Source organism: Nerophis lumbriciformis, linkage group LG14 (assembly GCF_033978685.3).
Source record: "Nerophis lumbriciformis linkage group LG14, RoL_Nlum_v2.1, whole genome shotgun sequence".
Lineage (NCBI taxonomy): Eukaryota > Metazoa > Chordata > Actinopteri > Syngnathiformes > Syngnathidae > Nerophis > Nerophis lumbriciformis.
Window position 1 is genome coordinate 13,845,636 of NC_084561.2, and position 15,303 is coordinate 13,860,938.

General features: G+C 39.9%; 2 protein-coding genes across 4 annotated transcripts in view; one reads left to right on the top strand and one right to left on the bottom strand.

Annotated features, from left to right (window-relative positions):
* Positions 1-15,303, bottom strand: part of polr2h (RNA polymerase II, I and III subunit H) — a 102,220-nt gene that overhangs the window by 14,354 nt on the left and 72,563 nt on the right. The gene's annotated exons all lie outside the window — the stretch shown is intronic.
* The window catches only part of armc9 (armadillo repeat containing 9), a 43,860-nt gene that overhangs the window by 3,465 nt on the left and 25,092 nt on the right, over positions 1-15,303 (top strand). For 2 of the 3 annotated variants that reach the window (XM_061976009.1, XM_061976011.1), the window contains exons 3-10: positions 2,902-3,066; positions 5,074-5,229; positions 5,309-5,401; positions 6,344-6,368; positions 9,509-9,666; positions 9,885-9,983; positions 11,493-11,528; positions 15,185-15,219. In XM_061976009.1, coding sequence (XP_061831993.1) covers positions 2,902-3,066; positions 5,074-5,229; positions 5,309-5,401; positions 6,344-6,368; positions 9,509-9,666; positions 9,885-9,983; positions 11,493-11,528; positions 15,185-15,219 — 767 coding nt within the window. The remainder of the gene's footprint in view (positions 1-2,901; positions 3,067-5,073; positions 5,230-5,308; positions 5,402-6,343; positions 6,369-9,508; positions 9,667-9,884; positions 9,984-11,492; positions 11,529-15,184; positions 15,220-15,303) is intronic. The other variant, XM_061976010.1, reaches the window with a different exon arrangement.

Below are 15,303 nucleotides of genomic sequence, written 5' to 3' on the forward strand. Positions count from 1 at the left end.
CCCGCTCACAGGGCACAGAGGAGGCGTCAGTGCGACACAGTTCGCGTATCGGTCACGTGACCGAAACAGATCATGATCGGTCACGTGACTTTCTAATAGCGGTACGCGCACCGACACAGGGTTTTGCTCTATGAGCTCGACGCATGCGCCGATGCATCGGTGTTGCCGGACCCATCACTAGCGTACGGTATGTATATAAAACAATGATAGAGGCTTTTGAATGAGTGTGCTTTATAGGCGGAATAGACAACTCCTATTAGCTCCATTGTTAGTTGACTTTTGCTAGCGTTTATTTACGAGTTGGAATGCATAAAAAAAGAAAAATGTGTTATTAGACAAAATTCCAAAAAAGTGTAGTCCTTCAAATGCAATTTCATTGTCAAAATATAATTCAGGAACATTTTAAAGTATTTTACTTGAATGCATGTCATGTATTTGCACAAAACCTGGCAACAGTTTTATCTAAAGGTCTTTCAGGCTGTATTTTGGAGTAAAATTTGCTAGTGAGCACACCAGTCATTTTTGTAGTGAAAAATGCATTGCTCTAAACACTGACCGTATACCAGTTAAAGGGGAACTGTGCTTTTTTTTTGCAATTTTGCCTCATACATAATCATTAAGAAAAACATGATGACGGAAGGATTTCTTTCAAAGCATTCTAAATATTAAATAAACGTAAACAAAAGTCCGCTTACAGCGGAGCCAATGGGAGTTCCACTATTCTGCCCATAAAATTCGATTAATAACCATTCAAAAAGCACCAACAATACTCCATTTACATTTTGTGATTTTAATATTAACCAAGTATTGGTGATATTGACAAGACTCTGCAACATCGCGTGGACATCGGGGGCGGTACCTCTGGATTGGCAGACCGGGGTGGTGGTTCCTCTCTTTAAGAAGGGGAACCGGAGGGTGTGTTCCAACTATCGTGGGATCACACTCCTCAGCCTTCCCGGTAAGGTCTATTCAGGTGTACTGGAGAGGAGGCTACGCCGGATAGTCGAACCTCGGATTCAGGAGGAACAGTGTGGTTTTCGTCCTGGTCGTGGAACTGTGGACCAGCTCTATACTCTCGGCAGGGTCCTTGAGGGTGCATGAGAGTTTGCCCAACCAGTCTACATGTGCTTTGTGGACTTGGAGAAGGCATTCGACCGTGTACCCCGGGAAGTCCTGTGGGGAGTGCTCAGAGAGTATGGGGTAACGGACTGTCTTATTGTGGCAGTTCGCTCCCTGTATAATCAGTGTCAGAGCTTGGTCCGCATTGCCGGCAGTAAGTCGGACACGTTTCCAGTGAGGGTTGGACTCCGCCAAGGCTGCCCTTTGTCACCGATTCTGTTCATAACTTTTATGGACAGAATTTCTAGGCGCAGTCAGGGCGTTGAGGGGATCTGGTTTGGTGGCTGCAGGATTAGGTCTCTGCTATTTGCAGATGATGTGGTCCTGATGGCTTCCTCCGGCCAAGATCTTCAGCTCTCACTGGACCGGTTCGCAGCCGAGTGTGAAGCGACTGGGATGGGAATCAGCACCTCCAAGTCCGAGTCCATGGTTCTCTCCCGGAAAAGGGTGGAGTGCCATCTCCGGGTTGGGGAGGAGATCTTGCCCCAAGTGGAGGAGTTCAAGTACCTCGGAGTCTTGTTCACGAGTGGGGGAAGAGTGGATCGTGAGATCGACAGGCGGATCGGTGCGGCGTCTTCAGTAATGCGGACGTTGTATCGATCCGTTGTGGTGAAGAAGGAGCTGAGCCGGAAGGCAAAGCTCTCGATTTACCGATCGATCTACGTTCCCATCCTCACCTATGGTCATGAGCTTTGGGTCATGACCGAAAGGACAAGATCACGGGTACAAGCGGCCGAAATGAGTTTCCTCCGCCGAGTGGCGGGGCTCTCCCTTAGAGATAGGGTGAGAAGCTCTGTCATTCGGGGGGAGCTCAAAGTAAAGCCGCTGCTCCTCCACATCGAGAGGAGCCAGATGAGGTGGTTCGGGCATCTGGTCAGGATGCCACCCGAACGCCTCTCTAGGAAGGTGTTTCGGGCACGTCCGACCGGTAGGAGGCCACGGGGAAGACCCAGGACACGCTGGGAAGACTATCTCTCCCGGCTGGCCTGGGAACGCCTCGGGATCCCCCGGGAGGAGCTGGACGAAGTGGCTGGGGAGAGGGAAGTCTGGGCTTCCCTGCTTAAGCTGCTGCCCCCGCGACCCGACCTCGAATAAGCGGAAGAAGATGGATGGATGGATGGATGGATGGTGATATTGTTATTATAAGCGCTAACACAGACAAACTATTTACAGCGGCTACGTGATCACTTCCGTGAGTCCTTATGTTGACATCATCGAGTGGTCTGCTGCTTCCTCGCTTCCCTGATCCCTGTAAGTTTATTGTAGATCATAAATCATGCATCTCACCTGAAAAGTAGATGGCTGAGGATATAATCCGACAAGTTGGGACACTTTGACAGTCATTTGGGACCTGGAAATGGGGCGATTGATACGAAAAGTACTTGCTCCCTTAAGATCCATTGTAAGCGGAATTTTGATCGAATTTATTTATTATTTAGAATGCATTTTAAAAAATCCAGCCGTCGTCATGTCTTTCATAATGATTGTGAACGATAGGCATAATTCCTAAAAAATTGCAGTTTGCCTTTAAGGTAAAATAACTTGTACAGTCAAAATAAGTCGCATGACTAATCTATGTGTGTTCATGATTGATGCAATATTTGTTTGTGATTAGTCATATAAGTTAACTTGTTAATTTTGACAGTCCTAATTTTAATGTGACAATTAGTGTTATGCAGCCTTTTGGATATACAAAACTAGAGAGGGTGCTGCATAATTGTCTCATTTAGTTTTTTTAATTTTGTCTTGTCTTACCCATTACCTGTTTATCTCCATGCACAGAAAGATCTACTTAGCTCTTTTGATAATGGAGACTGCAATGTGTTCTTTGAGCTGTGGGCTGAAATTATTCCATATGATGTAAACAACACAGAGGCCCTAAAGCTGGAGTTTTACCTCCACATCCACTTTACCATCTACCCACTGAGAAGCCACCCTGCAAGACAAGTATGATTTAGTTATTCTCCATTTCTATTTTATGAATTACAAGAGCCTACTTTTCCTAATAGCACATAATAGTCATATGCTCAAAGTGTCCACTATGCTGTGCTATTGGTCAGAATGTTGCATTGCAAGTTAAAGCAGTGTTTATGTCGGAATGGCTGCAAAATATTTAGAGCAGGGGTGTCAAACTCATATTAACTCAGGAAGCCGCATGGAGGAACATCTATTCCCAACTGGGCCGGACTGGTAAAATCATGGCGTGAGAACTTAAAAATAAACCGACAACACTCTTCAGGTTGTATTCTTTGTTTACTTTGGCCCAAAATAGATCAAGCAGATTCTGAAAATGTACATATTACAAATAATCCTCTTTTCGAAACACTTCGTTAGTGAAAATTCTAAGGGAAAATTGGTGCAGTTGCAAAAACACAATTAAGAACACAATGAACTTAAACTGTCTCTCAGTGTATCTACACAACCATTAAACTGTAATTCACAGCCTATCTGGGATTCAACAAAATAATAAATAAAAACTTTCCTAGGTATCAAATACCTCATTTGTCATTTCCATATATCAATCTTGTGCTTACTCAACAAGAGAGGGAATCTATTCAGGAGGGTTGAGTTACTCCCCGCCTCATATGAAATCACTGTGTATTGATTAAAACATAAATAGAAGCTGTGCAATGCATGAACAATTTCAACCAACCAAACGTTCGAACTAAGAGACTGACAGTATTGCAGTATTGTCAGTATTACTTTCTTTAAATTTGCACAGGAGACATACATTTTCACAACTATATCAGTGTGCAGTGTCTCATGCAGCATTTTAAGTGGGGTTATCAATTGTTTATTTCACTCCTGAAACTTGGCATCTTTTAACTTTTACAGGTGCATCAATACCAGGTGTCACATCTTGAGTGACAGACAATTTAAGGATGTTATTCAAGTGTGTGTGCGTGAGCCTTGATCGTACATTTGTTTTTTTTTAGGTTCATTAGAGGAAAACTTGTTCAAAAATATATGTGGTTTACTATTCACTCCAGTGAATGAATAGGAGGAGGATCTTTTTTCTCGGAACACTCTGCGTCCACTCTTCTTTTTTTTGACCGAGTCATCTTGTGGAAATGAGTTTGCCAAAAGACGATATGTTCGAAGCAGGTTTTACGTTGGGTCGAGGGGTAGGAGCTGCAGCGCCACGTTACTGTGTACCTAACAGAATTGCTATTGCGACATCTAGTCGATAGAAAAACGCTATAAAAATCTGAGGGTGTAAAAGAAAGTGCATCTCTATCCTCCTTCAAAACCGCACTAAAAGAACACCTCCAGGCAACTACAACCCTAGATTAACACCCTCCCCCCACCACATCCCACCTCCCCAGATTGTAAATAATCAAATGTAAATAATCAAATATATATACTTGTTCTTATGCTTTCTGAGCGCTCCATGTTCACTGCTCGCTGTACATATCCTACAAAGTCAGACCTACACTGTTTCAATGTCCATTTCTCAGATGATATAATTGTTGATGACTGAAGTGCTGATATCAACCAAACCTAACCCCCCGCCCCGACCCCCTCCACATCCCACCCCCGGATTGTAAATAATGTAAATAATTCAATGTACTGTATATACTCTGATGATTAACTTGTGTGATGACTGTATTATGCTGATAGTATATATTTATACCATGAATTGATTAACGTGGACCCCGACTTAAACAAGTTGAAAAACTTATTCGGGTGTTACCATTTAGTGGTCAATTGTACGGAATATGTACTGTACTGTGCAATCTACTAATAAAAGTCTCAATCAATCAATCAATCAATCAATCATTAATAAACCCATCAGGCCCGCGGGCCACATGTTTGACATCACTGATTTAGAACTTTGTGGTGGTTGCTCACAAATGAGGCAGAATTAAACCAAAAATGAATGCTTCTAATTGTGTTTTTCCACTTAAATCTTGTAGAAAGATGAATGTATTAATTCAATCTGACTGTCTCCAGGATCGGGCAGAGTTTGAAAAGAGGATTTCTTATTTCAAGAAGTTTCTGGATATGCGAGGAGGAGCACTTAGCCAGAACCCGGAGTTTCTGCCTTACTATGCTTTGCCCTTTGTGTCCAACCCCAGTGCCCATCTCTCCTTCAAGGATCTCTTTAAGGTTCTCATTTCTCCATCTTATTCCCCTTTAGAGCAATATTTTCAAATAACAAATGTTCTTTCACGTTGTGTTTTTTTAGGATTCCTGGATACCAAAGTTAAAGAACAAACTTGAGGAGTTTCTGTCCAGGGCACTTAAACATTCAAACTGTCCGAGGCTGCTGACGTTATATGTATCCTTTACCTTGGTACTAACACAAAAATGAAACTCATTTTAAGCAATGAAGTTCACAGGTTATGGTTTGGTTAGATAAGATTACGTAACTAGATACATTGTCTATTCTGAATCACAGTCTGGTGCATCAGTTTATAGTACTTTGTATTAATGGGGAAAACTTGAAATCGTAAATTAAATTCCAGGCCAATGCAGTATTTTTTTTTCCCATCCCAGATTTTCAATAATAGCATCAGTTTGCATGACTTTAATAGATCAAACTATTCTAATCTACTCTTGTTGTTCTTACTGAAAATCTAAAGAAAACTTTTCGCCCTTCGTAAACATTAATGAAACTGAAACCTGTCCTTACCGGCTTGTGATCAAAGACTATAAATGAACATATTAGTTACACTGTCATTCCAAGAAAAGGAAATTATTTTTTTGTGTCCATATAGCGTAACATAAAACATTTGATCCGTCTAATCTTTCTCATTGTGCAAACACTCACACAGTTGACGTGTTACACATACATAAATATTCTAAATAAACTGTTGCTTGGCTCACTTTTATTTGTTATAGAATAAATCAGCACACTGGGAAGAGGTCCTCTGTTAAGTACTTGTCAACTCATGCATGACAGCTGTGTTTGTCCATGCAAAGGTGTTTGAGAATTTCTCTATAGCAATCCATCCCTCCCTGCAAAACAAACTCGTATCAATCGTGCATCGACACCGTTTTGGCGTCACACTGTAAAACGGATTATCTTAAGCCTGTACAAATCGTCACTGTGATGGCAGTGCCTGCTTTCAACAGGATGTACAACATACTCTGACTCACATTTTATATATTCTTTATGCTTAATGGTATGGCACACTGGGAGGAGCAGCACAAGAGAAATGTTGGGATGTTGCATTGTCAAATAAGTGCTGACGTATGTTCCTTAACAGATGGCATGCAGAAGGAGGGTGGAAAGAGATCTAAAGGTACATTTTGTGATTTGTTCAAATTACCATGTTGTAAGCCCTGACATATTAATTAAAGACACCAGCTGTAAACCGACCCAATAGCAAGTGCTATAACCATGAAGTTATGAACAAAGTAGAAGTATTTTAATGGCTTCTATTGTATAGGAAACACACACTGTAACTAGATTATGCACTTTTAGAAGAAATTGTGTGTGAATGCAGAAGCCGAACTGAAATGCTAGCAGGTTGCACACCAACCAGATAGCGTCCAGTAACAAATTATATCACTCGAAGGCGCGTACCTTCAAAATGCGCTAAACAAGCTAGCATGCTTACAAACTAAATTTAGCAGGCTAACTGCATGTGTCAAGTACAAAAGTAAATGACTCTGAGGCATATGCCTATAAAATTAGCTTAAAAAAAAAACATGATAATGTTAGTATGTTAATATGCTGACGTTAACTTTTTTTAAACCGATTTGGCCTGTTTTAACGTTGATTTGTACTTAAGACTGTTGTCAGCAGCTCTCCCTGCACGGTGGCGTCCAAATGTTAGTGTTAATTAACCAGAAATTAGAAATAAAAATCATGTCCACTGTTTTCTCTGCTGGTTCTTCTGTCTCATCCTCTGCATCTGTGTTCTCAATTTGTATCTCTTCTACATCTCCTTCCTCACTGTCCTCAATCTCTTTTGATCTCTCTTCCAGTGTTACCAACTCCTCAGTAAGGAAAGTAGCTATTGCCAGTCATAAAAGTTGGTAGAAGTAGATAGATGACATCATTGGCATAATTTATTATAATTTACAATGTAGGAGAGAGGAATAACGTGGGAGACATAAAAAGTGAGTTTAAAAAAATGCAAAATTATGATTAGAACCAATGTTCCCTCTAATTTTTCAGGTGTGTGAGCAAACGCAAAAACTCCCTGAGCATTCAGTGGAGCCCGTGTGAGCAACATCAGACGTGCACACTGTGGCTACACCAGCAGCACACCTGTCCCAAACCTGACTAAATAACAAGTTAAATTTCCATCCATCCATCCATTTTCTACCGCTTGTCCCTTTCGGGGTCGCGGGGGGTGCTGGAGCCTATCTCAGCTGCATTCGGGCGGAAGGCGGTGTACCAGATAGACAGACAACATTCTCTTATTATTACAATCAAATGACAGCAGTCATTTCCATGAGATAATTTTCTAATGTAAGTGTTTAGGCCCACTTACAATGACAATAACAAAAAATATTGTTTTTCATGAACTGTGTACTTGTATTGTTTGTCTGGGTGGAGGTCCTGCTTTGGAAATAACTTGTACCCCTTTCAGACATTGCATTTAGTTCCCATTAAAACATTCACATGTTGCACAATGAGATGTAAGCAGGGGATCATGTGTACATTCCTGCAACTTCCTGTTTGTAAAAAATATATTTTTATTAGTATTTATTTAATATACTAAAAGCATTTCATGATAAATATTTATAAATTAAGATTCATAATAAATGACACTAGAATAAGCACACATTTGATTGGTAAATCATAGTATAACGATCTGGAATGACTCTTTATGTGTGGTGTTGGAGTTGTCCGACTTTTTGTGTGGCTGTAAACGCATCACTGGCTAAGTGCCATATGTGCATGTGTTGGCGCAAGTGAGAAAGAGCGAGCGGCTGCTGTTGATATAACAAAGTTGCTATTGGTTTGTACAGCAGAAAATGACCACTTTTGCTAGATATAATTTTTTTTACTAATGTTTTGGTGATGTGTTTATGGCCGACAATAAAGAGTTTTGCTCAGCAAAGTGATGGATGGAATTCATGTCCTCAAAGCGTCTCGACAGACGTTACAATATTTTAACAATAATGACGAAAACTGTTTTCTCTGTCGTGTCCGTGTGTTGAAAATTGTTATGCGCTTATTTTTTTATTAGATTTTGTGCGTGGCATAGATTTGCCATGCGCAGAGGACGCTTGAGTAGTGCGCAATTGCACAGGCGCGCACCTTAGAGGGAACGTTGATCAGAACTGTAAATTCATTTTCTTCTGTTGGTTTTTAGTTAAGTTGTATTTTTCTTTGTTCTACATCGTTAAATGTTAGAGTATCAAATTTAATCAAAACACTGAAGGCTTGTGATATTCACGAACCAACCAAATCTATTGACTCTGAATGTTTTAATCTGAGGTGTTAATCTGTGTAATTAGCTATAAAGGTAATGATACTATGATTAAACAAACATTAGCAATTAGCATTTTGACTTTAGGACGATTCAAATTGGTTAAGAATTGTGGAAGTAGTAACACTTTTTTAATAGAGAATACGTGTTACGGAGAAGTGGGAAAAACAAACATTTTTCTGGTATAAAAAAATAGATTGTCCTGAGTGAGTCTAGAACGACTTACCTTTGAGTGTTAGACAGGCCTCCTTTCTTCCTGTTTTTAAATCGCTCTTAAAAACACACTTTTATTCCATCGCCTTTAACACTCTGTGATTTCCATCCTGCTATGGCGTCCCATAATGCACCTGCTGTGAACCTGTTTCTATGTTTTATTTGTTTTTCTATCGTGCTCTGTTTGTGTTGTGTTGTGTTTGCTCGTTTTTTTTGTGTTATCTTTTAACCTGCCTATTGTACAGCACTTTGGCTACCCCTGTGGTAAATTTTAAATGTGCTTTATAAATAAAGTTGATTTGATTTGATTTGATGGCGGAATAGTTGAAATTAGTTGAAAAATGTGGGAGAAGTACTCGGAGGGGAAAAAGGTTGAAAACAGTGGGATTTAAAAGTGTTAAAAAACGGAAATCTTTGGAACCTCGAAAGTTGTTAGTTTGAATGTGTTCGTGTGTGAATGCAGTTACAAATTACAATTCTGAGGATCTCCAAAGTAGAATAAGTTTTGTGTACATAAATTATTGATAGAACAGCCAGTTAGTTGTTAGTGCTGAGACAGTATTACTGTTTGTGTGCAGCATACTAAAATGAGCAGACAATATTTATTTCAATACATAAAAAGGTCAATAATAAAGTTGCAATACATAAAATAATAGTGTTCTATTATAGTTTAAGGAAACATTAACAGTACTATAGTATGATGTTATTAGCTGATGCAAATCTGGGCCTTGCACTCATATTAATAAAGTTACATAACATTTTTTTTTTTTTTATCTACACAGAAGCCCTGCAGCAGCTCAAATTTCAGCTGGAAGAGTCGGAGTGGCGCGCTTCCACTTACAAGCGGAAGTTCAACAAGATGCAGGCTGACTACTACCAGCTGATTACTATCACTGCTGAGCTGGTTGACTCTTTGGAGGCCACCATCAGCGGAAAAACGGTAGTAAGGGCAAACACAAACATTGCACACAAACAACAACCACGCACAATGTAACACTAGCTGCAAGACTCATTGAAAAAAGTAATGCACAAGCTAGCGAGAATGCTGTGAACTGAATACAATTTAGTTTTTTGTTTTTTGTGGTTGTTATAAAACAAACAAGACTGCCATCCTGTGTTATACCACTTAATCTCAAAGGGTCTGCTATGTTTTTGCAGCTCTCCCCGGAGTACCTGCACAATGTGTGTGTTCGCCTGTTCAGCAGGCAGATGAGGCAAAGTGCGGTGCAAATGACTGACTTTACCAGGCCTGGCAGTGTAAGTGGAAGCATCTTTTTTTTTTTACCCTTCCCTAATATATCTATGACAAACTATGTGATGCTATAGGCATCTGATGGAACACATGAACTCAACTGATACCGTGTAGTAAATACAGTTGTGTGACGTTTTCATTCACACGCTGTTTCCACTTATGTACTTGACACAAGCAGTATGTAAATGGCTATCCCAAGGGTTGGCAACCCACAGGTCCGAAGATGTGGCTCCCTTCTGATCATTTTTTAAAGGGTTGTATAATTTACGTATGTCTGTGAGGCCGTGAACGTGTGTACAGGTCTGACTGGTGATTGAATGAGCGCGGGGAAGACAAAGAAAAGGGAGGAGGTGGCCGGAAAAACGTTAGCTTTTTGAGTCCGCTACCCCCACGGTAAACTAACCATGGATACAATTCCCAAAAACAAAAATTTCAGAAGAAACTACTGAGTTTATATCTGCATGGCCAAATCCATTTGCTTTCACTGCCAACAACGCTGGCTTACCTTTAGGTGCATGATATGTGGCCAGAAATAAAGCAAAAAAAAAAAAAATGCAACGTTAAAAATAGGGCTGTCTTCAACCAAAGATTTTCATAGTCGAATCTAATTCGTTAGATTTCACCTATCGGCGATGATCAATCAAATAGATTGTGTTTTTTTAAAAGCAGAAAAACGGAGGATGACACGTATTACTGTATACTGACCGGCCACTAGGTGTCAGTTATGTCACATGGATGAGCACATATTCTTGGTTAGTTAAAAGTACTTATGAAATGAATAAAGTATTTCATTAAAGTGACCAAAACAAAGATCTAATTTGCGACTTTTTCGTCCTTAAAAAAGGGGCTAAACCGCAGTTTGTGAGGACCTCGCTCTGGCGCAGCAGGAAAAAGACATCTAACTTGACTAAATAGAGGAAGTAAAAGTCGTAACCATTTCTGTATGCACATTGAAATTTTATTGGTTGCGTTCTGTGATGTAAAAGTTTAAAAGCTTTGTTGTGTTGTCCTGGCTGAAAATGTATCTTTTGAGAATAAATGCTGGTGGCAGTCTAAGACTAGATCTGACCAATCTAAGTATGAGCATGAACTGATGAAGCCTACATGGATGAGAGGCGTAACGTCTTCTAAGGCAAACCGAACAGTACAGTTGCGATGATTGAATGCCCTGAGAACACAATGACTTGGATCAATGAGAACATCCATAGACGTCTTGTTTTAGAGTGAAGGTTGCCGACCCTTGGGTTAGTAGCTAAAGGCTCAATTTTAAAAAAATTACTTTGAGGTCCTTAAGTGCCTATTGTTTTGTTTTTGTTTTGAGCGCATTCAAAATGATGGTGTTGAGTGGAACTGACTACTCAATTCAGACACCAATAAGTTAGTGAAGAGGTTCAAAGAAATTAATTAATTAGTTAATTACAGACACTTTCTGTTTTTCTTTCTGGCCTTAACTGAACAACTTCTCTGTGTGTTTTTTTTTTTTTTTGCGTGGATGACATTTTTGGCCCCCAAAGGGATATTACTCAATGAGTCCCTATGATGATGGCTATGTAAGTTTCTTGTTCTCTTTTTTTCACGTCACCTCAGGTCCCTAATTTCCGTCCCGCTCGCCGTGTCCCACCAGTCGTGTCTCATTTTCCTTTCGTCTCTAACTCGTGCCTCTCCTTCGCTACAAATAACCCTCTAAAACTGCTTTGTCTTCCCAGTCATTTGTCTCCCATTCCTGGTCGTCCACATTGAAAGGGCTTCTTCACTTGATGTATACATGACACCTTTTGACGGGTTTACCTTTAAGACACACCTCATGAAATGTACAGACCGTATCAGTGTTTTTCCCACCAACTCAACTCACTGTTTGTCTGTTTTTTTTATGTAAAATTGTGCCTGTTTTATTTTTCTCCCGGCACCATTTTTTCCAACAATAAAGCTTTAGACAGATGCAATGAAAGTACCAGAACGGCAAACAATATAAGTTTTGATGCAAAAGAATTTCTCTCACGCTGCGGCGATACAACAGGTTGGCTTGAATTACAGCCGTCTGAAAGGAAGCAACTGGAATACTTTTCTAAAACTGTTATGGATTTTAACATAATTGTCAGTAAGGAAATAATTAATAATTTTGAAAAAGCAGTGATGTAATGTAGCTATTATTTTTGTGTGAGTCTGTAACACATGTCTATTTGCAGAAACAGGCAACACTGTTTTCATTGTACCAAGGTAGCACAATAATTGAGCATAATGGACAGTTCGTTTTGTTGCTTGGTTTGAGTTTTATACGCTTGAGAACCTCGGACCAGAGCTGTCACTGCAGACTATTAAATGAACAATAAAAGGCTTTACAGCATAGTAAAGGTGAAACGACAGAATATCCTTCCCTTATATAAACTTATAAATTTTCCCTTTAACTATATTTTCTGGGTTGTGTAGCTGTGTGCTGAAATATGCAATATAAAACTGAGGCCAATTAAAAGAAAGGTGGTTTAGTTGGCCCTACCTTTTTATTATTACCTCTGCCAAAGTTGTTAAGGTTTGTCGTCAGTCAGTTAGCAAGCAACATAGCTCAAAAAATTAAGGCAGATTTTCATAAAACTTTTAGGAAATGTCCGGCATAAGATAAGGAACAAGTTATTAGATTTTAGGGGTGATCCGGTCATTTCTACTGCGTTACCTTATGTCTACTGTGTGTATACGCTAGTGGCTCCACCTTCACCCACAGAGACAAAGGGAGTGGAAGACAGACAAGAGGGCTCCTGCCATTTGTTTCATTTTGCTATAGAACAAATGCGTCCAAGTGTTGAAACCGATGCAAAGAGTGAACACTCTTGCAGCCTGATTGGAGGCGACAGGCGAACAAAATAAACGCGCATTGGCATGGCAGTTTTGTTTATCCTTCAGTTAATTGCTTCCACCTGGAGGTTATGTATTCAACGGGGTTTGTTTTTCGGTTTGTTTTTTAGTTTGTAACAGCTCAAAAAGTTATGGGTGGAATTAGATTCAACTGAAATGAGATGAAGAACAAATGATTAGCTTCTTAAGGTGATCCGGATCACCGTCTGTATTGTGGATGTGTTAAAAATGATTCTTTGCTCTTGGGAGATATGGCCTGGCAGAGGTCCACACTCTGCAAGTGCTTTTTAAGTTCAAAATAAACACACTGGTTCTCTTGGTCTCGTTATGGCCAGTGCCTGATGTCTCATTTAAACTCTCCTGGGTAAATCTTACCAAGTTATATGTAGTGTTCAGTCCCCTGACTTTGTATGCCTTAAATTCTATTTTAGACATTGTATCCCCCATTTTCAGTTAAAAAAATACAAACAATGAACACATATCTCCATCCACTACACACGCACACACACCAAAACAAATATGAACTTGTGATAAAGCACAGGTATAATAGATTTTTTTGTTGTTGTTTTAAACCACTGTAACTTCAGTCAACTATTACTAGTTACTTTTAATTATTGTTGTGCAAGTCAGCTACTTGACATTTAAAGCCCTTTCTCAGGACAAATGGCAAACTTATCAAGGTGACAATATGTGACATGCTAACACAACATATTCAACTAAGGCATGGGTGGCCGTTCTCTATTAACTAACAATCCGAGCCTGCTTGTCTGCATGAGGGATGGCCCCAAACTGTATGAAATTATGATTTTGGGATTCAGCATGTAGCACACACACACGCATGATATAAGCATACCTATGCCATACTTGCCAACCCTCACGATTTTTCCGGGAGACTCCCGAATTTCAGTGCCCCTCCCGAAAATCTCCCGGAGCAACCATTCTCCCGAATTTCTCCCGATTTTCACCCGGACAACAATATTGAGGGCGTGCCGTGATGGCACTGCCTTTAGCGTCCTCTACAATCTGTCGTTGCGTACACTTTTTCTCCATAAAAACAGCGTGCGGACCAGTCACATGTTGTATGCGGCTTCTACAGACACACGTAAGTGACTGCAAGACATACTTGATCAACAGACATACAGGTCACACTGAGGGTGGCCGTATAAACAACTTTAACACTGTTACAAATATGCGTCACACTGTGAACCCACACCAAACAAGAATGACAAACACATTTTGGGAGAACATCCGCACTGTAACACAACAGAAACACAACAGAACAAATACCCAGAATCCCTTGCAGCCCTAACTCTTCCGGGCTACAATATACACCCCCGCTACCACCAAACCCCGCCCCCCCATCTCCCAAATTCGGAGGTCTCAAGGTTGGCAAGTATGACCTATGCACTTGTAATGATGGAAGTGTTCTCTATGTGGAACACTTCTGGGTGAGTAACGGAACAACAGACAGTACACACATATGTTGTACATTTACTAGGGCTGTCAAACGGTTAAAATGATTAATCAAGATTAATCACATGATTGATGTGGATTACTACGAGAGGTGGCGACATGTCCAGGGTTTACCCTGCTTCTGCCCGGGTGCATCTGGGATAGGCTCTAGCCCCCCTGCCTGCAACTCCAGAGGGACAGGCAGGTAAAAAATGGATGGATGATGTAGATTGATTACAATTATACAATAATTTTTAAACTAAAATTTATGTTTCATTTTGAATGACCAAAGAGGCTCAAGAAAACAGGGACTATGAATGAATGTGTTCATTAAAGACCATGTTTAAGTTCACAAAAATACTCTTATTGAAACAAACCTGTACCCACATTGACGTGGACCGGTTACTTGTTTTGTGATATTGTTTTATTGTAAGAAAGAAGTGCTTTGATGAAAAGAAAACTTTTTCCTCCAGAGTGTGCATAATACTTTGTCGGTCAATTGTGCCGTCATAGTTTTTTTTGTAGTCACATTTCCCATCGAGAGAGCCAATGTGCTTTTAAGCATTTTCTGTAATGACTTGTATGCTTCTGCAGTCTGTCACTACCAAATCAACTGGCCATTTAGGCATGCGCGATGGTAACACTACTTGGACAAACTGCCCAAAATGCATTGCCAGAGACGTTTCAGGGATTTTCAGTCATTGTGCGCTTCAGATGGGTTAATTGCGTACAATTTTAAAATGATATTAATAACAATGACAGATTAATCCACATTAACATGTTCATTTTGACAGCCCTCCTATATACTGTACACACACAATTTGGTACATTATATTTAATTACATGAGTAAAAAAAAATGTAAAACAAACTTTTTTTTTCATTAAAAAAATGTAATTAACTTTCTAGGCGTCCTCAATACTACGAGCATCTATTGCACCACAGTAAGTTATTTTGTGTTTTATACATGTGGTTCATTTAGGCAGCTTGGTAATTACATTTAATTGGGATGTCTCCTTCTCTAACAA